Here is a 23,937-nt window from a genome sequence, read left to right as displayed (position 1 = left end):
ATTTAAATACTTCTATCATATCTCCCCGCACTCTTCGTCTTTCTAGGGAATGCAAGTTAAGTTTCTTTAACCTATCCTGATATGGAAGGTTTCTAAGTCCTGGAATCATTTTTGTCATTCTTCGCTGCACCGATTCTAGTGAATTTATATCCATTCTATAATAGGGGCACCAGAACTGAACCGCATAATCGAGGTGCAGCCTGAATAGCGCAAGATATAGTTGCAATAAGACCTCTGCACTCTTGTTACTTACACTTCTAGATATAAAACCCAATACTCTGTTTGCCTTATTTCGAACATTAACGCACTGTTTTCTAGGCCGTAGGTCCGGGCTTACAAGTACCCCTAGGTCTCTTTCACAAGTCGACTTCTCTAGGTTGATGTTGTTAAGGCTGTATACATTATCAGTATTTGTTCTTCCAATATTAAGTACACTGCACTTGCTGGTGTTGAATTTCATTTGCCATTTTTCAGACCACCCCTGCAGCTTATTTAGATCCTCCTGTAATGCATGGTTTTTGTTTTTCTAGTGTTTTTTTGGTGTATTTTGCCATGATTTTTTTTTTCGGAAAACGTCCAACGAAAAAAAAAATTGATAAAAAACCAGGCTAATTTCCGCCAGAAATGAAGGTCATATTCGGTCTAAACACACACAAATACACCAGAAAAATATATTTTTGACTTTCTAACAGTGCGGTGTGAGTGCAAATTTTCCGTAAATATATAGAAAACACCAACTCCTCAACCCAGCAACAAGACATTCTAAAAGTGTTAATTTATACCGGTCCGACTAATTACCCAAATGTAGTCGCAATGAAGTCAAATGATGGTCCTACAAGCGTAAATCAGGCTGTGAATCACTTCTCGATTATTATTTGGTGTCATAGTCACAAAAAATTGGTAAACTTAAGTTTACCAATTTTTTGGGACTTCGTGACACCAAATACTAGTCGAGAAGTGATTGGCAGTCCGATTTATTCATGTAGGACCATTATTTGACTTCATTGCGGCTACATTTGGGTAATTAGTCGGACCTAATTTATACTATGCACTGATAATAACACTCTTGTGCAAATGCTCCATTTTTTAGTTAAGGCCAATTTCTCCTCCAATATCATTACCCCATAATGTGAGCAGTGCTTTGAAGAGGGAAAATATGTAGAGATAAAGCATGAAAAAATTGCATTTTACCTTAAACTATCAATTTGGTGGATTAAATTGTTTCTCTTGATGTTCTCTGTAACTGGTGGCATTTCAGTACCTCAAGTGCCATAGTTAGAATGCCTGCATTGGCTAAGTTAATTTTAACAGCATCATCAATTCATGTTAAAAGACATTGTACTTCACCTACTCCTACTGGGAATTAAATAAATTTACCTTCTTGTTTACAGTACGACATTCTTAGCTTCTGGAATTATGTAATTTCAATGAGAAATGTGCAAGTTATGCTTAGGGGCTCACACCGCACAGTACAGTGTATACACAGTACAGCTGTAGCCGACAACACTGTGTAGTGAGACGAGTCACTTGTGTTGAGACGAGTCACATGTGTTGAGACGAGTCACTTGTGTCATAAGAGTCTGCTAGTAGTGCCGCCTGGTGAGTTGCCTCCATAACATGTACCTTCAAACAGTCCTAGGAAATTGTCTCGAGTAAAATTAAACAATGAGAGGTAGAGTAATATTAACATTCAAACAAAGGGGTTTTAACATTTTACTTTGATAGTCTATGTTTCAAAAGTCAATTCGTTTTTACTTTGTTGAAAATGATCATATATAACTGTCAGTGTTATCCTAAAGTAAAATAATACAAGAAATTCTTATATGTAAATCTCTGGCGAGGATCTATGTGAAGAAAAGAATATTGTTCTTAATTTATCTAACAATTTATTGAATTATCAGTCCCATACCTATTATTGTATATACGGCAGGAATTGTTTAATGGATGATATCATAATTAATAGCCTTGTAAAGCATGGTCAACATTTCTTAATATATTTTAACCTTTAATGTGTTTAAGTATAATGCCTTAAGAAATATTTTCAATTGCATGCTGAAGCTGCAATTGATAGTTACCCTAAAAATATTATGTTTGATATTTTAATTAAGAGATGTCGCTTCAGGTTATACGTGTAAGTTCCTAAAGGCAAACATATATGTCTTACTATATATATCGGCTCAAAACGCTTAGTTGTATGTGATTTTATTAAAGGAGGCTTAAACTATACACAGGATTAAGATATTCCAAGATGAACCAAGCGGAGATAAGGAAGCTCATCCCAGCCATCCGTGTTGGAGTTTGTGCTAAACGCAAGAAATTCTCCAACCCCAAAGGCCCAGAAGGAAGGTTACACATGCTGAGGGCTACAGTGTCTGATCTAATAAAAAATGAACGGATTGAGCTAAATTACCCCAGGGCTGATGAGGCAAGAGGTTACACTGAGCGAGTAAGATATCCCTATTATTTGGGTTTTATTGACTTTATTGCCACCAACTGAATCTCGGGAATTTTATATTTGCAATCGATAGTACAGAGTATTCTAAGACGGTCCGACTAATTACCCAAATGTAGCAGCAATGAAGTCATATAATGGTCCTACATGAATAAATCGGACTGCCAACCACTTCTCCACTAGTATTTGGTGTCACAGTCACAAAAAATTGGAAAACTTAATTTAATCCGAGTTGTGTTAGGTTAGGTACATGCACTCGATCTATTAACTCAGATTAAATTAAGTTTACCAATTATTTTTACTTCGTGACACCAAATACTAGTTGAGAAGTGATTGGCAGTCTGATTTATTCATGTAGGACCATTATTTGACTTCATTGCGGCTACATTTGGGTAATTAGTCGGACCCATTCTGAGACACTTTTCTATGACATTTCCCTCACAAACGACCTATAATGTGCCAACACCTATTTATATACTGTTTCTTGTATAGGGAGAAAAAGCAAAAAAACAAAAAAATTATTTACTGGGCATTTCTGTCAGAAAGCTAAATATTTAAAAGTTGCCTAGGTCGTTTGCGATGGAAACGTCATAGAAGAAAACTGTCTTAGAATTGTCTGAACTATTGATTGCAAAGATTGTAATTATGTAAGAACATAAGAAAATAAGGAGTCTGCAATAGGCCGGTTGACCTGTGCATGGCAGCTCCTGTCAAGAGTTACTACCACTCTCTATCATCCATGAATCTATCTAGCCTCCTTTTAAAACTTTCCAGAGTTCCAGCACTTACTACAAAGTTGCTAAGCTTGTTCCACTCATACACCTCCCTATTTGTGAACCAGTTCCTTCCTATCTCCCTCCTAAACCTAAACTTATCCAACTTAAATCCGTTGCTCCGAGTCCTATCCTGCTCGGATATTATAAGAATTTTTTCTATACAGTATCTCCTTTATTGATTCATTTCACCCACTTAAATACTTCTATCATATCTCCCCGCACTCTTCGTCTTTCTAGGGAATGTAAATTTAGTTTCTTTAATCTATCTTGATATGGAAGGTTTCTAAGTCCCGTAATCATTTTCGTCATCCTTTGCTGCGCCGACTCCAGTGAATTGATATCCATTCTATACTTAATAAGGGCACCAGAACTGAACAGCGAAATTGATTGAAAACAATTATAAAAATGCCGGATTTTCATTGTTATATTTTAGTGGACACTGTTATAGTTTGTGGAAATATGTTAAAATAAGGATATTTAAAAAAAATAAATGCTACTTAACATTTGTGGTTATGAAGAACAGACCTAACCAACCAAACCAAATAAACCTACCTAACCTTACCTAACTTCCCGGTATATTAAACTGAAAGAACTTCCTATGATTTGGTGAAATTTGAGCCATTTCTGGACGTGAGATGGTATAGCCGCATTGGCACTATGCAGCCCAGCGGGTTAGTTCTATATATTAACCGCAAAGATAAAATTCCCAAGATTTGGTTGGTGGCAAAAAATTTGGGGATTATATAGGACTAACCAATGAGCGAAATTTATCGAAAAAAAAATGAAAACACCGGATTTTCACTGTTATAGTGGACACTGTTGTAGTTTGTGGAAATATTTAAAAAATAAACGTTACTTAACATTTGTGGGTATGAAAAACACTCCTAACCAAACAAACCTACCTAACTTCCTTCCCGGGGGGGCTTACTATGATATGGTGAAATTTTAGGCATTTTCTGGAGGTGAGATGATAAGGCCGCATCTGCGCTATGCACCCCAGGCGGCGGAGTGATTCACTGTGATTTACAATAAATGTTTTATCATATCGAAACTCACTAATGAAAATAATGTTAGAAAATAAACAGTCTCTGTAAAGGAACAATGCCATGATCTGTAAACAATTGAAGGGTCTTTAACCCAAAAGTCACAAATTACGTCCATGTAAGATCGGCAGTAACCTTCACACGACATGCTGAAAAACAAACTGCCCCGGACGCGTGAAAAGCCCTTCAGCAGAGAACGGCCTCATTACCACTCGCAAGATAAACTAGTGTGCATCTAGGTGCCTAATTATCTATGAAATTAATTATTTCCACAATAAATGATAATCATATCAGAACCCACTGATGAAAATATTGTAAGAAAATAAACAGTAATAAAAATAACTCGCTCATGGGTTAGTCCTATATATTCACCAAAAATGCAATTTTACCATTATTTATGTTAAAATAAAGTGTTTGGGGTAATAGTCCAGGTTAATAAATCTGACTTTGGTAACATGTTCTTTGGATGATGGTAAGCAATAAACACTAAACTATATAACTGCACAGAACCTAATAGAACCTGACCTAACCTAACCAAAGAAACATGGTAAAATTTTAGTTTCGGTCATCCTCATATTTAGATATCCAAACTAACCTAACCTAACTAATTCCCCGGATGACCAATACTAAAATAATACCAGAAACATACCTAACCTTACCTAACTTCTTAACTGGAAGGTTAAACAAAAAGAACTTACTGTACTTTGATATCTGGTACCCATGAAAGCAAGTTTTTTGAAGCGGCATGTTTGTAATTTTACATATTTTGTGGACATAAGAGTATGCTCGGATGAAGCATTTTTTGCACTGAAACAAACAAAGAGCAGGAAACCAACAAAGAGCGGACAACAACAAACGCTGACATGGCAGATCTTTCAGTGGAAAAATATCTAGTGAGCAGGGCATGAAGGATGAGGGAAATTGCGAGGTAAAGCACGGTAAAACAGTGATCATAACAAAAATGATGTCTCCATGCTTTTTACACGAAGAAATTAATTACAGTATAGTCTGGATTTATGCTGTTTTTGGTTTACGCGTTTGGTCATTTACACGGTGCCTTGCCAGATTGAAATGTTTTAATTACGCGGTAAATTTCATCATTTATGCGGGAAGCGCCGCGGGCAGGGTGCGTACAAGGTTGCCCAGTCATCAAAACATTACCGAGTTCTTCACCCGCCGCCCACCACAGCCGGCCCAAGTCAGTGATAGTGATACTGAGGATATGGACTTTGAGGGGTTTGACAAAGAGGCCCTGCAAGCCTTTGTGGTGGATAGTGATACAATTGATACAAGTGATACAGGTGAGGGCCAATAATCTGCCCTCTGCCTCGGAACCAACCCCCCATCCCCGTGTGCCCAGCCATCTTTTCTACTAACGTAAGTGTTAAAAAACCTAATATTATTGATATTTCTCTTTAATATTAATTGTGTGTGCATACCATCATAAAATTAAGTTGTTATTTTTACTACAACATAGGTATTGTGTCGGTAAAAGTGTAGTTTGGGGGTCTGCCCAGTCTCTATTTCAATTAATCCCATATGTTCTGTTATTTCGTTTACGCGTTTCTCGTTTTACGCGAACCTCCACGGGTTCAATTGACCGCGTAAATGCAGACTATACTGTATTTACCATAAACATTCTGTCGAAAAATCTGCTATCGGTGCAACAACCGAGCCACTTGGTCTGAGCGTACTCTTATGTTCATAAAAAAAAAAAAACCCATAAAATTACACCATGCTGCTTCAAGAAAGTTGCTTTCATTGGTTCCAGATATCAAAGTACATGTACAGTAAATTCATTCTGTTTAACCTCCCGGCTAGGAAGTTAGTTAGCATTAAGTACGTTTCTTTGGTTTGGTTGGTTAGGCCAGGTTCTATTAAGTTTTGCGCATTGTCATATCATTTTTATTGCTTACTACCATCCAAAGTACATCTGTGGAAGAAAATTAATGAAATCGAACAACTCCTTCTGGTGCTAACCGTCTCCTCCACCACTACCTTCATAGTTTCCTAAGGCGCTGTTTGGATGATAGTAATAAAAATGATACAACTACTATTTCATTTTTATTGAAATTTGGTATTACTTCATGGCACTGAACAATTTCTAAAAACATGATGCAAACAAACTTAACAAACCTAGAGTGAGTTCAGTTAAGTTGGATTAAAGTGGTACAGTACTGTATTAGGTTTAATGGCTTTGTGAAGTCTGTTTCATTATTGTGTACATCAAGTTGTAATGCACGGTGTTTAATTACAGTACCATTTATTGTGTGACACTGCTATTTTTTTTCTTTTTTGCTACAAAATTCCTGCTGTAAGAGTATTAGTAGCTACAGTAATAGTTACAAGCTTTCTTAAGTGTTTTATTGCCTGACTAGTTAGTTTGTATTAAAGAAAAAGAAATTTCCTCTTCATGTTAGCTTAATTTCATTTAATAATGTATTTACCAGAAATACCTTACTATAGCCATACTCTGAACTTTATACATGTACAGTACTGTGTTTGGGTGACTTGCTCTAGTACTGTACAGTACTGTATAAGTATTCAAGTAACAGCCCAGCCTTCATCACTTAGCTATGTAAAAAGATTCATCCTTACAGAAGATTTGGATGTAAATATATCAGTGTACAGTACTGTTTTAAAATTATCGTCCTGTACTATGTATTTACTATTTTGCAGCTTATTGCCAATACCATTAAGTACTGAGACTGTCACATTTACGATTTTACAGCTTATTGCCGATGCCATTAAGTACGGAGACTGTTACAGACCCACAATGGAGACAGCTGACTACTGGTTGACAGAAAAGCAGCTGGTACATAAATTATTTAAGGTAAGTAACAGCCAGATTTAAGTGCAGTACAAAGGAATTTAATATATATTTTTTTCCTTAAAAGTATTCTAATACTGTGTGTATCAGAATGATGAAGCAGGACAAGGAATTTAATTTTCTGTCCTTACTTTTCCTATGTAAGAGCTGGAATCCTACTCCAGCTTATGTATTAAGCCTAATCCTATCAAAAAGCTAATTTTGTTAATGGGTTTTGCTCCAGGAATGGGATTAAATGTTTTACTAAAATGTGTAATGTAAACCAGAAGTAGACCAATGACCCAGAAAACCCTCTTTTAGTGGATATCATAGCCAGACAGCTTGGAAACCTTCTTACCTCCCTTGGGGTTGTCTTGACAAATGAAACTGATATCTTTTTCCTGGTAATCCAGTATGCAGATGTGGATTCGCTTAGGGAGGAAGGGCAAGCACTGCACCAGTGGTGTATGTTTTGGAGACCATTTTCCCTGGTCACAGTTTTGGAGTTAGTAGTCTTGACTACATTACTGCACTGTACATGCTCCTCAGTGAAAGCTGGTCGTTCAGGAGTTGGAAGGGTATCAGTTAAATATTTATTAAACAATCAACTCTGGTAGACACTTGGGGTCCGGACATCCAGTCAAAGAGCTCAAAGGCCCCATAAAGTGTCTCTCAGCGCTGTACTATGAGAGCTGCATGGCTACAGGTATAACTAGAAGAAGGGATTTTAACACTATTCCTCCTTTTTAGGGGCTACTGTATATTAATTTCATCAGAGATACAGTCTTCTGGATTCTAATGTTTAGCTCTAGACCATTATCATGGATCTTGGGAACCTTGGATTGTCAGACATGTTGACTGTACATGAGTAACTAGATCCATTCTTGGTTAAAAAAAAATTGGATTTCAGGATCAGTTAATTTAAAACAGTAAACAAACTGTTCCTGAATGGCCGTTATATAATGGGTTCTCTTGATCAAACACTTTTTTTAACATTGTAATTTTATTAGGATTTTATTTAGAATTTCAAAGTTTAATACAGAGGCATAAGACTGTACTAAATGCTTTCCAATAATTGTTTTAATTGTTTCATAGGTTCTAGTTCCACGCTACAAGGATACAAAGGATTCCTACACCCGGGTGCACAAAGCACCAAACATATACCCTGGCTACTTCTATGAGCGGTCTGTTCTAGAACTAAGAGGTTTGTAATCTGCTATTTTTTGTGGACAATTTGTGAATAATATGTTTAATTTTATGATTTATCTTGGTTAAGTCACTCCAGTAGTTAGAAGGTAATAGGCATGGGTATCTCAAATATACACCATTTTGCTTAAACAGTCTTTCAATAATTAGACACTAACAGGCAATGACCGTTATATGATGGATCTATATATGCTCGTTCATGGGTGTATGCATTATTTTTTCCGGGGCAAGAAAGCAAGACAAAACCTGACATATCAGTTTATTTAAAACAGGTATACAGTACATCCATATAAAAGTATGATAATGTAAAATTGAGTTACTTTCAAGTACTGTACTGTATGATCAGCAATATCACTTATCACTGTTATCACCAAATTATTAATCACTAATGATGGTGACTTACTTAGAACATTAGCAATGTAATTTCAGTGGTTAAATAAATACTGCAGGCAGTGCTTATCAGCTCCAAAATGATCAATCACGTCTTCAGTGAAGGCTTTCTTTCTATCTATCACCTTCTGGCAATGCATGCTGAGCATGCACACTCCAGACAAGCATTCAGTTGACATTGTTGATCAAAGCCATTTCTTGACACATCTTAGCATGCCAAATGACTGCTCAGTTTCACAAGTGGAGGCTGGAAGCAGTGTTGCCAACTTGGCGGAAAAACCGCTAAATCTTGCGGATTGTCCTTTCAAAACACGAATGGCTTAGACCAGGGGTGTCAAACTCATTTGCCAATGCGGGCCAGATTTAATATGAGTACACAGTATGCGGGCCAAGTAACATAATTATGAGCACTTCGCCATCACCTCTTAGGTGAGTAGTACGACAAAATAAGAAAGGTGGATTTAGTCTGCCCTCGTGCGAAACCCTTAAAAACAAACAAATCAAGTGTTTACTACCTTGATCAATCTTATTGTTTGCTACTGCTGCTTCCTGATAATTGACACCTCTTGGTATGCATCAAAGTTTGGCACTAACGACTGAGCTGCAGCAACCTTCAGTATTGAATTAAGATGCACATCAGTAAGTTAAGACCGAAGCCGAAACTTGTTCAAGTTCATCACAGAAAAGAGTTGTTCACAGACATATGTACTTCCGAACATTGACATAATCTTTGAGGCAAAACATTTAATCCTGGGAAAATTTGGTCCAAAATATTGATAAAATGTGCCAACATCAACACTCGAAAACTTGTTCCTCAACACAGAATCACACTGGAGCTCAATTAATTCTAACTGAAGATGTTCTGGTACCTCATTAACACCAACAGAGAATAGGTCCCGAAAAATTAAAAAAATCCTTCTCAAGTCTTGTAAAGTCAGCAAATCTTTCTTGGAACTCATTCATTAATTTGGAAATCTTGATGCAGTACTTTTTTGTGCTGATATCCGCCTGAAACTCAGGTGTGCCTTACAGGGACTTCAAGGTCGGAAAGTGAGAAAGATCACTCTCCGATAGTTGCCGTTCAAAAAGCTGAAGTTTCATCTCAAAGGCACGAATGCAGTCATAAAACTCTGTCACCAATTTATTGCGTCCTTGCATCTTTGTATTCAAGTAATTTAAGTGTTCTGTAATATCCACCATGAAAGTTAGATCTTGAACCCATTCATTATCTTTCAGTTCATGCAAATCCCTTCCTTTCTGTTCCATAAACATCTGTATTTCACTGCGCAATTCATATAATCGCTTCAGTACGACTCCCCGACTTAACAGCGAACATCAGTGTGATATGGCAGTCCGTGTGTGTTCTCATTTTCCTCCAATAAACAGTTGAACTATCTGTGGTTCAGACCTCGCGCATGTATGAAGTTCACTGTCTTTATAACAACATCCATGACATTATCCATCTTTAATGCCTTACTACACATTACTTCTTTATGTATAATACAATGCACATTATATATTTGATGGTTCAGGTTCACAGCTATAAGTTTTTCCTTTAATTTTGTTGCCACGCCAGCTTTTCTACCCACCATTTGCGGTGCTCCATCTGTAGCCAGACTCACAGTTTGTGCCCTGTCAACACCTAATTTATCCAGTGCCCCCACCAAACCCACAAAGATGTCATCACCTGTTGTTGTTCTTTTCACTGGTACCAGTTTCACAAATTCTTCTGTTACCTGCTTATTTTCATCCACACCACGTATAAAAACTGCAAGTTGTACTACGTCACCAACATCGGTACTTTCATCAATTGCAACTGAAAATGCAGTAAAGGACTTAACTTTGTCTTTGAGTTGATTGTTAATATTCTCTGATAATTCACCAATTCTTTCTGCAACTGTATTTCTTGAGAGGCTTATGTTTGCAAATGCTTGACATTTTTCTGGGCATATATCTTCTGAAGCCATCAACATACATTTCTTTATAAAGTTCCCCTCAGAAAACGGCTTTGATGACACAGCTATTTCATGGGCAATCCTGTAACTTGCCTTAACTGCAGCATCACTGACTTGATGAACACTCTAAAATACTGACGGCTGCTTTTTCGATGACTGCCTCAACTCCTTAACTTTGTCTTCAGGTAACTTTCCACTATATTTATTGTACTTCATAGCATGGTTAGTTTCATAATGCCTTTGAACGTTGTATTCTTTGGCCACAGCAACTTGTTGATTACAAATCAAATATGTTGGTTTTCCATTCATTTCAACAAAAAAAGTATAAGATTTTCCGCTTATCCTGTACCACCCGACGCTCTTCATTAACTGTTCTTTTCTTTGAAAACAAAATTATGGGCTCAAAAGTAAAAACAATGATCACTACTGCTTTGGATATTTGCAACGTTCCAACTGCCTCGAGCGACTATGCAGGACTTAGTACTTGAATGACTGGCCAAGCGAGAGCCTGCCACGTCAGAGTTTTCATGTGTAATACCTGTACTGTACGGAGTGTATACATGAACAGTAGTCAGTCGGCCGTCTCACGACTCGTACAGTGGCACAACCACAATTAGCCGTTAAAACCATCTCTAGTCTTATTGTTCTTTCATTGGTGATGTTGATTGTGTATTTTGTTCTAGGAAACAGCTGACTATTTTATTCAGTTGAGGGATGCACTCACTATTTAGTTTTAGCTCCTCAAGGTGAGGCTGGAGCAGCAAATGGGCTTTTGGGCCGCATGCAAGAGTGTGTCGGGCCGCAAGTTTGACACCCCTGGCTTAGACCTTTTGCGGATAGTGGATTTTCTGGTGCATTTTCACTGGATTTGGCGGAAGTTCTGGCAGATTTTGTATACATGATAATTATTAGTAATTAAAACCTATTCTTTGTTCCCTCGGAAATTTGAAGAAAAAAAATTTATTTAAAGTAAATAGAATACAGAGTAATGAACAACCCAACCTCGTCCCTCTGCTGTCCATTACATTTTCAAACTTGAGCTCCCACATTTGATAATGGTCCGGTGTGTGTGTGTGTCATTTGATTCAGTTGGCTGTGTCGCATTCGGTGTGGGAAACACTACCAAGAAATACTGATTTCATGGTGCGAGAAACTTACAACTGGTTTGGCCACTCATTTAAAAGACAGTTATTGTACAAGACTGTTTGAAACACTGAATGATAGGAAACAACAACTTCAGATTCCTAGAGTCTGCGACATGAGGTGGATTTCCTTGGAACCTGCAGTGATCCGCATCCTAGCCCAGTGGGAGGAACTTAGAATGCACTTTGATAGTGCGAGGTCATCAGAGAAGTGTTTAAGTGCTAAAGTGTTATTCAATATGTACAGTGACCCCATTAACAAATTATGCATACCCTATTGCGTCCAGTCCTGGAAGATGTTCAGCGAACTGTGAATGTGTTTCAGGGTGAAAACACTGATCCCACTAAACTTCTGTCTGACCTCACAATTCTCATCCTTGCATCAAGTAAGAGAGTGATTACGTATTCCTATGGCAAGAGTAGATCCTTTAACCCCTGAAATTATCTCTCACATTGACCCCAGGGCATATCTAGGATACGAATTTGAAAAGACTTGCACCAACTCAAAGCTATCAGAAAAAGCAGAGTGTGATCTTTACCAATGCTGCATATCTTGTGTTACCAGTCTCTGCAATTAGTTAAAAAACAGACCTCCTGATAACTTCAAAATCTTGAGGAAAATGTCTCTGTTTTCAGTTGTGGTATGTCAGAGTTGTGAAGGAACCAATAGTCGAGATAGCTGAACTTTTTTGGGTACCATCCAGAACAAATTGACAATCAGTGGCGCAACTTAACATTTGTTAAATGGCACAAGACCACGTCAACAGTAAAATTTTGGATTGAGGTAGAAGATTTCCAGGATGCTACAGGAGTAAATCTTTTCGTGACCTCTGTGAATTAACTATCAGTGTACTCTCCCTCCCGCACTCTAATGCTGAAGTCGAGAGACTATTTAGCCAGCTAAATATTGTTAAATCAAAGCTCAGAAATCAGTTGAATACAAGTTCAGTCTGTGCAATTATTGCAGTGAAAAGTGGACTCAGAAGAGTTGGAAAATGTTGCCATTCATATGAACTGCCAAAACAGGTACCTACAGTACCTATTGGTGTCTAGTTTGGTTTAAAATTTGTGCAAACCTTTTAAGCATACTGTAAATACAAACAGTTGAATGTTCTTAATGTTTATAAATACAGTCATGCGCCGGTTAACGTCCTAGATACGTTCTTGGAAACGTAGCGTTAACCGAAATGGACGTTGTCCGATCATCACATAAACTTTTTATTTATACTTATGTGTATGTGGAATACTATATACGTACATATACACTTTTACTCTTAAATCACTACAGTGACCCCTCGGTTAACGAACTCAATCCGTTCCAGAAGGTCGTTCGTTAACCGAAAAGTTCGTTAACCGAAACCATTGTTTCAATGGGTTTTTGGGTAATTGGTTCCAGCTCACCGAAAATTTCCTAAATTCAACAAAAATGGTAGAAAAGTTCACTTACTTTGAGGTGTGTATGTAGAAGGCTCCTGGATGATGATGATGATGATGATGGGATTTAGAATGGGGTGGAGGAGAAGGAAGAAGAGAAGGCATTGGGGTGGAGGAGAAGTCACCCCATGGCCATTTCACCCGTAAAATTTTAGCTCTCTTGGTGTAATTCAAGATTATTTTCTTTAAATCAACACTGCACTGCATTATATATTGTCAATATGTAAAATATATTTCAAAATGACCAATAATTTGCTTGGAAACACAGAAAAAAAGCGTTTAGTTGAAGAGAGTCTCAAGCAAGATGTTACCTCCAGTGAAAACAGAGAGAGACTAACACTTGTTTGCTGCGTTAAGAGGCTGGATGCCGTGCATTAAACTAGTCACTTTACCTTCAATTATGTTCAATAATTGTTAAAATGACTAACTTGATATATACTAAAATAGTAAGGAATTTAAGCCCTAGAGCCGATTTATGTATTGGCGGACTAATACTACAGCTGGTTGACCGGCCAGTGCAAGCGAAAACATGTTGAGGTCGGCTCGTAAGAAATTCATTAACCTAATTTTTGTTCGTTAACCGAATTTAAGAATCTTATGGGAGGCAGCTCGTTAACCGAAATTTCGTTAACCGAGGCGCTCAAACCAGTGGTCACTGTATCGCCAAGACCAACATGTGGCATTGTGGTAACGCGTCCCTTATCCCAAAGACGAACAAGAGAGGCCAATAAGGTAAGAATTAAGTGATTCCATCATATGGTGAGAGTCAGTTAGGTTAAGTTTGGTTTGGTTTATTTTTTTCTAGTGTTTTGTGGATTTTGTATTGTCTTAGCCATTATTTTTTTTTTTCGAAAAGTCCCACTAAAAAAATATATATATAAAATGGCCAATTTCCAACGGAATTGAAGGTCATAATCGGTCTAAACACACACAAATACACTAGAAAATATATTTTTGACTTTATAACAGAGTTGGGTGGGCTTTTGCAAATTTACCAAATTAATATCTCGATTATCCTTAATTTCCGGTGGAAATGTAATAGGAGAAAAATGTCTTAGAATTGTCCAAACATTATGAAATACATATTAAAAACAGCGAGAGAAAGACCGGTGCCTGACTAAAAATTTACCAGATCTCCTTATATGGTGTATTTCTAACCCCATTTCAACCAGGGGGCAAAGAATAATAAATTCGCCTTCGACTTCTAATTAAGAACATAAGAATGGAGGAAACTGCAGCGGGCCTATTGGCCCATACTTGGCAGTCCAATTTACACCCAATCCCTATGGCTCATATATCCATCCAACCTATGTTTGAAGCTATCCAGCGTATTCGAGTTAATGATGATATTTGGTAACTTGTTCCACTCATCCACTACTCTATTTCCAAACCAGTATTTACCTATTTCGCACCTAAATCTAAATTTGTCGAATATAAACCATTGTTACGAGTTCGCTCCTAGTTGGATAGTTTGAATACCTCCCTCTACGTTTCTTGAGGGAGTGCACATTAAGATGCTTTAACCTCTCTCTGTACTCAAGGTTCCTAATGCCTGGGATTAGTCTTGTCATTCTCCTCTGAATTCTTTCCAAGGATTCTATGTCCATTCTGTAATAATGTGACCAGAATTGAACTGCGTAATCGAAGTGAGGTCTCACAAGCGCAAGATATACAGTCGGCCCTAACAAACGCGGGGTTAGGTAACAGAGATACCGAGAATGCTAAAAATCCGCCAGATTTTTTGCTGCCCCTAAAACACCCTGGCCCCCATGTCCTTATTTACCGTATATACCTGTGTGTAGTTCGAGCTAAGACCAAATTTTTTGGCAAAAATTGGGGTCGACCTCTAAACGGGTAATAGTTTCGTTAGGTTGAAAATGTTTACCAGTAACTACCAGTAAACAATGAAACGAAGCACCACCAGCTGTGAGTGTAGGTACAGTTGCCAGGGAGATCTCTTGAGTCATCATAGCAAGCCAAAGTAGCCAATCCATGGTATGGTAGCACAGGACTATGAAACGAAGTATTCATTTTTTAGTTTATTTATAGATACATAAATTTTTTTCATTACATTTGAAACATCAATCTTTGTTAATTAAATTTAAAACAAAAAACTACGATACATATTTCTAAATACCGGTATTTTCATTAAAATATTACATCACAAGTATATTTTACCTTAACTGTGACTGAATGAATATATTCTCAGAAATAAATATGGAAATGTAATATTTTTGCTGAAATAGCGTCGTATTACAGTGGAAAGTGGGATAAAGTCATGACTTTCGCTTTCTTTCGTTGAAAGATTTTGCCGTGATCGCTGAATGGTTTTCAGTTAAAAACTGTTGTATTACAATAATATTCTCCTAATTCACTTGAATAAATACTCGATACCATATTTCTGAATATTTTCATGAAAATCCATCAAAATAATTTTCCTTGTCATTGTCTTCAGCACAGTTGCCAGTTTCAAGATTTTCCGTTTAAAATTTTTTAGATGCGAGTATTTTCTTTTAGCAAATCATTTTACAATACTGTAGGTAAAACAGTTTACTATTGTGCAAACCCACAGAAAAAAAATTAACAAATGGAGACACCAAAATGTAAAAAAAAAAATTGCTGTGTCTGACTTTGCGCTGTTGGTAGGTCAGGTGGTTCTAACAGCACCTGCAATCCAGTAATCAAATTTATAACAGTGTCTAACCTCAATTACTGTAGTTTACCTGATGTAGGCAATATGAAGTAAAAAATACCAGTTAAAGTGAGAAATTGGAAGAGAATAAACAAGAAAGATGTCATTGGGCTATTTTTGGTAGGGCTGAGGGAGAGAGTACCAGCTGTATGGTCGTTTTTGGCGGGAGAGTCACGCGAATATCCGTACTGGTATTTGTTTGGTGTCTTCTGTATTTTTAAAAATGAATACTTGTACTTGTAAATTAAAAGTACCGTAACATTGTACAGTGGTCCCTCGGTTAACGAGCACAATCCGTTCCAGCAGGTTTTCGTTAACTGAAAAATTCGTTAACCGAAACCATTATTTCAATGGGTTTTTGGGTAATTGGTTCCAGCTCACCGAAAATTGCCTAAATTCATAAAAAATGGTAGAAAAGTTCACTTACTTTGAGGTGTGTAGAAGGCTCCTGGATGATGATGATGATGATGGAATTAGAATGGGGTGGAGGAGAAGGAAGAAGGGAAGGCATTGGGGTGGAAGAAGTCACTGGCTACTATTCACCATAAAATTTTAGTTCTCTTGGTGTTTTCAAGATTATTTTCTTTAAATCAACACTGCACTGCATTATATATTGTCAATATATAAAATATATTTCTGATAATAATTTGGCGGAAACACAGAAAAAGCGTTTAGTTGAAGAGTCTCAAGCAAGATGTTACCTCAGTGAAAACAGAGAGATACTAACACTTGTTTGCTGCGTTAAGAGGCTGGATGCCGTGCATTAAACTAGTCACTTTACCTTCAATTATGTTCAATAATTGTTAAATGACTATTGATATATACTAAAATAATGAATTTAAGCCCTAGAGCCGATTTATGTATTGGCGGACTAATACTACAGCTGGTTGACGGCCAGTGCAATGACATGTGAAATTCGGCTCGTAAGAAATTCATTAACCTAATTTTTGTTCGTTAACCGAATTTAAGAATCTTATGGGAGGCAGCTCGTTACCAGGAGCTCGTTAACCGAAATTTCGTTAATTGGCTCGTTAACAATTTCACGTTAACCGGCTCATTAACAAAATTTCGTTACGGGCTCGTTAACAGAAATTTCGTTAACCAGGCGGCCTCGTTAACGAGGACCACTGTACTGTAATGTGATACAGGTGATTAATTATTATCTCTTGTGCAAAATACAGCATTTATATTAAAATTATTCACTGTTTTACAAGGATTCCACAACTCCAGCAGATGGGGAGAGAGAGGAGGGAGTGGGGGAGGAGGTAATTACGTTTGACAGTTAGCACAGGCCCAGGTCTAACGTGTATATTTATCAGTTCTTGGGTGACTAAGCTTCTCTCTTATAAAAGCCAGTGAAATGACCTGGGTGAATGTAATTAGCATAGCTGGGATTCTTGTAATATTCTTAAGTTAATTTGAATATAAACATAATACTATAATTTGCACTAGACAAAACAATTTTAGTACCGTAATCAGAATTCGTACATGTACTCCAACTTTGCACAGGTCATTATTTCTATTACGTTTCTTTTAGTATGGTGTGTGCAGAATTAGTGAAAATAAATGAAAGAAATCTATAAATCTACCCAAAATACAGTTGAAAAACTTTTTTATAAAATGTACTACAGTACTGTGTACACCTAATGTACAAAAATTTTTATCTCTTGAGCAAATATATGACGTTTATATTCAAATTATTGGCTTTCTTGCAAGGATTCCAGCAATGCAAGTATAATCTCTAACTTTGATCTAAAAGATGTATATAAAGATAAAAACTGTAAGCCACAAAAGCCTGGCTGGGGGAGGGGGACCCCTGGCTCGCCACCCAGCGAGGTTGAGTGGGAGGGTGGGGGTTTGGGTGATAAGTTTGGAGCTGAGATCTCTGTGTATTTATTTAACAGTCCTACTAAGCTTCTCTCATTTTAGTACCAGTGATATGAGCCTAGGAAAATATAGTCTGCTTTATGGCTGAGTTCTTATGAATACTGATTTATTTGAATGTAAACATCATTTGTAGTGCGCACTAGACATAACAAATTTAAGTACTAAATAATCAAATTAGTACATGTGCACTCCAGCTTTAATACTTCTAATTTGTTTTACGTTTTCTTTAGTATGAATATTGCATGTAAATGGGTGAAAATAAATGAAGAAATTGCTAAATCCACCCAAAAATATAGTTGAAAAACTTTTTATAAATACACTTCAGTATTGTACACTAATGTACTACATTTTTATATCTAAGGCAGCGCTTATAATTTCCAAATTAATCTCTGTCTTACTGCTTGATTTCAACGTACAGAATATAATATCCTAACTTTAGTGCAGATATTTATAAATAATATAAAATCACCAATCTTTGTCTGGGAACACAAGGAGGAGGTAGCCAGGAGGGTGTTTGGGAAGAGGGGGGAGGGCGGGAGGTGAGGTGACTTGAGAATCTCTGGTGTTTTGTTTGTTTATTTATTTGAGATAAAAGATTTTACAGTTGGCTGAAGGCCTGCCCTGCGTGTTTATTATCATTACTTAAGAGTGACTAAAAGCGCTTATAATTTTCCCAAAGCGACCTGGGTGAATATAACTTACATTGGAGAGGATTCTTGTAAGATAGTAATTTATTTGAATGGTTTTTCGAATTTTAAATTTTAATTGTTTATTCTTTGATAGAGGAAGCGGGATCTAGTGCTGTCACTTGGTACCCCTGTACCATAACACAGAAACGCTGGCCAGTGTCCTACCAAGTATATTCAGTACAAAGTACAGTCATCCCCTTAGTTATCGCGCTAATTGGGACCCGCCCGATATGATACCAAGAACCTATGGGATTTATTCTGGTGGTTCATTTACCCAAAGACCAACTAAGTTTCCCATTTTGGAGAGCCATTTTAGACCACTAAATATATATATAATGTTATGGTAATATCATAATAAGCTTACACATGTAGGCATAGCTAGGTTTATTACAAAATGATGAAAAGTGCGCTTAATACTGTAGTCCACAAAACATGTAGCTATACTTTTTTTTATTTGGTCCCCCATCATACAGTCCGTTTTCTCTCCACATCCAGGGCGCCCTGGGTCCTTTCGTTTTCTCTCTTAATCTTAGGTGCACCAGAAACTTTACTATTTTTAGTAATGCCGCAATTTGAAATTACAACCCCAATTGCAACTGGGGTTTACAGTGTTGAGCAACTAGATATGTCTGATTACAGCAAATGTGTTATTGTCAATTTAGGTGAAGATAAGTTTTAGCCTCAATAGATGTAGGTTAACATTACACCTGGAGGCAAATGCTTAAAAAGCCTAGAAATGAGAGCATATTCGCTAACACATAATATCTGACCAGTATGGGGAGGATCATGATGTCTCCGTCAGGCGTGGAGTAGTGGTCAGCAGGCATCACTTTCTTTTTTTGGGGCACGGGCGTATATCGATCGGACGTTGTTGGTCGGACGTTAACCGGCGCGTGACTGTACAGTATATTTTGGCAATCAACATTATATTTACTATTTGTTTGTAGTAACATAGAGCAGTCATATACAATAGTAGGGTACAGTATCTGGCTACTTAATGAGATAGGGACCGAGAATATTCACAAAGTAAAAAATTCACAATACTGTACTGTACAGTAGAAGTCCAAAAATCCGGACTGCTTGGGGATTGGGTCGGTCCGGATTTTCGGATTTTCAGTTCTCAGGCAATACTTTTAAAATTCAAATTTAAGGAGGAATAAAGAAGAGATGAACAGACATATTTTGATAGTTTATTCATTAGCAAATATAGCATGCTTCATTTATCAAAATGAGCAGTTTTAAAGAACAAGCTGTGAATTCTAGAATTTATTCTTTGCCTTTTTTATATCATAAATTGTAGACTTTCCAATGTTGTATGTTTCCATTAGAACAGTATTGCTCACACCACGTTCTATTTTAATTATTTAAAAATTTGTCACTCAATTTCAACGTGTTCTTCTTTCTCTTCACTAGCAAGTTTATCTACTTTAGGAGCCATTATTATGGGCTCTGTAAATGGAAAAAGTAGGACTCAAAATTACATACGTTATCACAGTTTGATTGCCGTTTTAAAGTGGCGACCGCGTGTTGCTTGTTGTCGCTGTGCAGCTGTGGCGCTCATGCATGCACACGTACACACAAAAGCCAGCTAAAAAAAAAATAAAAAATTTAGTTTTAGAAAGTCCGGATTCTCGGGTGGTCTAGATTTCTGGCATCCGCATTTTTTTACTTTTACTATATAAAGATGCGTGTAATTTAATACAAAGACCAGAGGCCCCCAAAATTCACTAAGCAATGCAAGAAAGGTTCATTTACTCCACCACAAGCCAGAAATGCTCAACATTCTATTACACCATCAGAAAATAAAGAGAACTCTACAAAAAAGAAAAGAAAATTGAACGAAAAAACTAAACAATACTGCAATATATCACAGCCAAGCTGCCTCTGACTGTCCCAGTGTCCCACACATTGGGCAGTAATACTGGTTGATGGTTGTGCAGGTAAACTAGAAACTTAAGGAAATTTTTACAGAAGATAAAAGGTGTTCTCACTTCATGAAAAGTTAATAAAATATATAAATTTTAAAATTTTTGCCATGGATGAAACAAAATCTGTCCTGGATGTAAATAATGGAAAATTGCATCGTATTGCTTGGACGTGCATATGTTCAGCATGGAATAAACTGTAAAAATATTATTATGAAATATAGTTCTTTGCAGTTTTGGGACCTTTCATGAAGTAAAAAAGCATATCTTCTATAGAAAAATATTCTAAGTTTTGCAATTGACTTGGTTCCTGATGCCTTAAGTTTGCATACATTAGCACACCTTCAAAAACAAAACAAAGGTTTTTTTAGCACACTCATGTAAATAAAACAAAGATGACTTAGTGTTTCCTGGACACCTGAATAAACCCCCAAAAAATTTATGGGTTTCTTGCTTCCTCTTCTATCATTTTGTCAATTCTCCCTTCACATTTTCTGTCACAACTGTGTCAACTGATTCAGCCTCCCCAGTGAGAGTCACTCAGTGTAGCTTGACATGTTATATGAAGCCGTGAAGACAGCCTTGGTTCGCTGTCACTAGCTGGTTTGTTATCTCTAGAGCAACCAAGCTTGAATTTCCATTACCTCAACCAGAATCATTAGACCACTCAGTACAGCTGTATGTTGTTTTATGCTTGCTATCCAAACCTTCTGAGCAACCTTCATTTCTTGGTGAAGTGGCAGCCTTAAATGTGGGATGGCTGTGTACAGCCTTTTTAGTCTGATGTTGCAAATCTTGCCTTCATTAAAACCAAATTTGTACTCCGTAGTTTCTCATTCAGCGGGTCCCTTATTTACAAACGGGTTACATTTTTGGACTGTATTTGTAACTGAGAACCATGTTAATTTTACAATAAAATATGAAGCGAACACATTCCTACCTGTAAAATCGTAACCATTATAACCCATAAATAACAAATAAGATAAATAATTATCATTATTTAATTACCTTGTCCCCTGAAGATGGCTTGCTCATAGGAATGGATGATTGTAGAAGGACTGGTGGACAGCTTAGGTACTAGAGGAGGGTGAGGATTTTTATTATGAATACTATACAGTTATGGCATTACATTCACAAGTATGGATGTTCATAACTTGGGGACCCCCTATATTTCCTCACCATTGCATTTGTTGATGAGTATATCATATTTTAGGAAAAATATATAATGGAAGTTGAAAATCTGTTATTATGAGAGCGTACAGTAAGTACCCTGTACTCATAAAATTTGGCAAATTTAGTAATCAGCCTTGACTAGGTTCTAAGTACAGTGTTCTGGATTACTATTGAGATTACACCTGTATAAGAACTAATTGTTATAGATACATCAGCACAATGTTGTTTAAGCATTTTGGTGCTAAAGTAGTGAAGGGATTAATGCCTATAAAGAACTTTAAAAAAATATCAAAGCTTGAAGAAATACTATACAGTAATACCCCGGTTTACGCGGTTCTCGCCATGTTTCCACATTTACGTGGTACCCCGTCAGAACCGAATGCCCAATTTACGCGGTGCATCTACTCATATTAAGGAAGCGGCGTGCAGGGTTCGTACAAGGTCGCCCAGTCATCAAAAACATTGAGTTCTTCACCCGCCACAGCGGCCCAAGTCAGTGATACTGAGGATATGGACTTTGAGGGTTTGACAAAGAGGCCTTGAAGCCTCTGTGGTGATAGTGATACAATTGATAAGTGATACAGGTGAGGGCCAATAATCTGCCCCTCTGCCTCGGAACCAACTCCCATCCCCGTGTGCCCAGCCATCTTTTCTACTGACATAAGTGTTAAAATACCTAATATTATTGATATTTCTCTTAAATATTAATTGTGTGGTACCATCATAAAATTAAGATGTTATTTTTACTACAACATAGGTATTGTGTCGGAAAAAGTGTAGTTTGGGAGTCTGCCCAGTCTCTATTTCAATTAATCCCATATGTTCTGTTATTCCATTTACGCGTTTCTCATTTTATGCGGTACTCCGCGGGTTCAATTGACCGCGTAAATCGGGGTATTACTGTACAGTACTGTATAACATCTTGATCCGCAACTTCTGTGTACTATAAAAGTGAATCACTGTGACTTGTTCATATTGTTTAGTTGCTAAGTTCTATACAGTAATATGTTTGACAAATAATTTAAAATGCTAGAACTAAAAGGTTGGATATTTGTAATTCACTAAGTATAAATAGCACTTATATTTCTAAATAACCCATTTCCTCCACTTGAAAAGAAGAAGTCAACTCGAAATTGGGTACACAACATTCTCCTTGAAGAACAACAGAGAATAATTAAAAAAATGTATGCCTGAAAATGATGAACAGAATTGAACTAATTTATGTTAAATAATTTTAAGCATTTATGCCCGGAGTTTTAATCATCCTCCTTCCCTCTTTGGCGAAGAACTTGCAGGTAGGAGTCATTCCTTCAAGCAGTAGTTATAATTGTTCGAAGCTCTTCCCTTCCGTGGATCAAAAGTAGGGTTGGTAAGCCTGTCCTTTTTCGTTGATGCTTTAAGCTAGGATTCCATTCACACATTAGTGCCAAAAATGGATCACATTGAAATGTACACGTTGTTTATTGGCACATTCATAGCGTAATGCATTTTCAGTACATACCAATCACTCTGTAGCAATTGAAAATGCAAATGAATGGAATCCTAGCTTTATGGGTCATTTTACTTGTGTGGTTGGTATGCCGAAGGGCATTTGTTTATAAATGCTGGTGCCAATATCAAAACTGCATATGGACAGTTATCAATATAGGAGATTTTATTATCATTACGAGGAAAAAAGGTTATATTGTCCAGATGAAAACTCACTTACAAAACTGTTAAGAAGTTGTATTTACCTTAAATGTGCTTACTATTAATATATGTCTCAAAGTTTAGTGATGATGTCCTACCAGTGAAATTTGATTCTATCCATTTTAAGATTGCTAGCCCGGAAAATTGCTCATTTATATTTTCCAGATGAAAACTCACAAAACTGCAAAAATATTGAATAAATTGTCTTAAGTGCTCTGATTAGTATCAGTGCTTGTAAGATGAGATGACTCCAGCAGCTGAACGAGCTTGTATTTGCAAAACAAAAGATAGTCTCTTGAAAATTTCATGATATTGGCCGTAAAAATATTAATGTAAAAAACTGGTTTATTAAATTAGCATTGTTTTTTCTTTGTTCATTAATCATATTTCCTATAAATATTCAATAAAACAAAACAATTACAAAGAGGGTAACAAAGATTAGCTACTAGCCACATCTTGAAATTCCAATACTATTAGTTCATTTTTCCGTGCCCCCTTCGATGTGTGCTGCAGGGCGGGGTCCTTCACATTTAAAACTGGTTGTCTACATGACGAACCCGTCAACGGAAGATGATGATTAAAACTGGGTGTTAGTCTCTTAACCCTGTATCTAAACTGTAAATACTGTAAAGGCTTCGAATGAAACCTGTATGTTATTAAACATTGCTCTTTGAA

General features: G+C 36.9%; 2 protein-coding genes across 3 annotated transcripts in view; one reads left to right on the top strand and one right to left on the bottom strand.

Moving 5' to 3' along the window:
* Positions 1–1,521, bottom strand: part of LOC121860741 (mitochondrial intermembrane space import and assembly protein 40-like) — a 6,182-nt gene extending 4,661 nt beyond the window's left edge. The window contains exon 1 of the mRNA XM_042358077.1: positions 1,378–1,521. Coding sequence (XP_042214011.1) covers positions 1,378–1,399 — 22 coding nt within the window. The 5' untranslated portion in view covers positions 1,400–1,521. The remainder of the gene's footprint in view (positions 1–1,377) is intronic.
* Positions 1,504–23,937, top strand: LOC121860728 (39S ribosomal protein L17, mitochondrial-like). Of its 2 annotated transcripts, none has more exons than XM_042358065.1 (5): positions 1,504–1,599; positions 2,232–2,446; positions 7,003–7,104; positions 8,176–8,285; positions 22,665–23,937. In XM_042358065.1, the coding sequence occupies exons 2-5, from the start codon at positions 2,249–2,251 to the stop codon at positions 22,765–22,767; spliced, it is 513 nt and encodes a 170-aa protein (XP_042213999.1). In that variant the 5' UTR covers positions 1,504–1,599; positions 2,232–2,248; the 3' UTR covers positions 22,768–23,937. The 2 variants fall into 2 exon arrangements, with proteins under 2 accessions (XP_042213999.1, XP_042213992.1); XM_042358058.1 differs by lacking the exon at positions 1,504–1,599 and adding an exon at positions 1,651–1,672.

This window comes from Homarus americanus, unplaced genomic scaffold (genome assembly GCF_018991925.1).
Source record: "Homarus americanus isolate GMGI-L3 unplaced genomic scaffold, GMGI_Hamer_2.0 scaffold40248, whole genome shotgun sequence".
In the NCBI taxonomy this organism is placed as follows: Eukaryota; Metazoa; Arthropoda; class Malacostraca; order Decapoda; family Nephropidae; genus Homarus; species Homarus americanus.
Note: the sequence above shows the minus strand (reverse complement) of the source record. Positions and strands in the feature narration are given on the sequence as shown.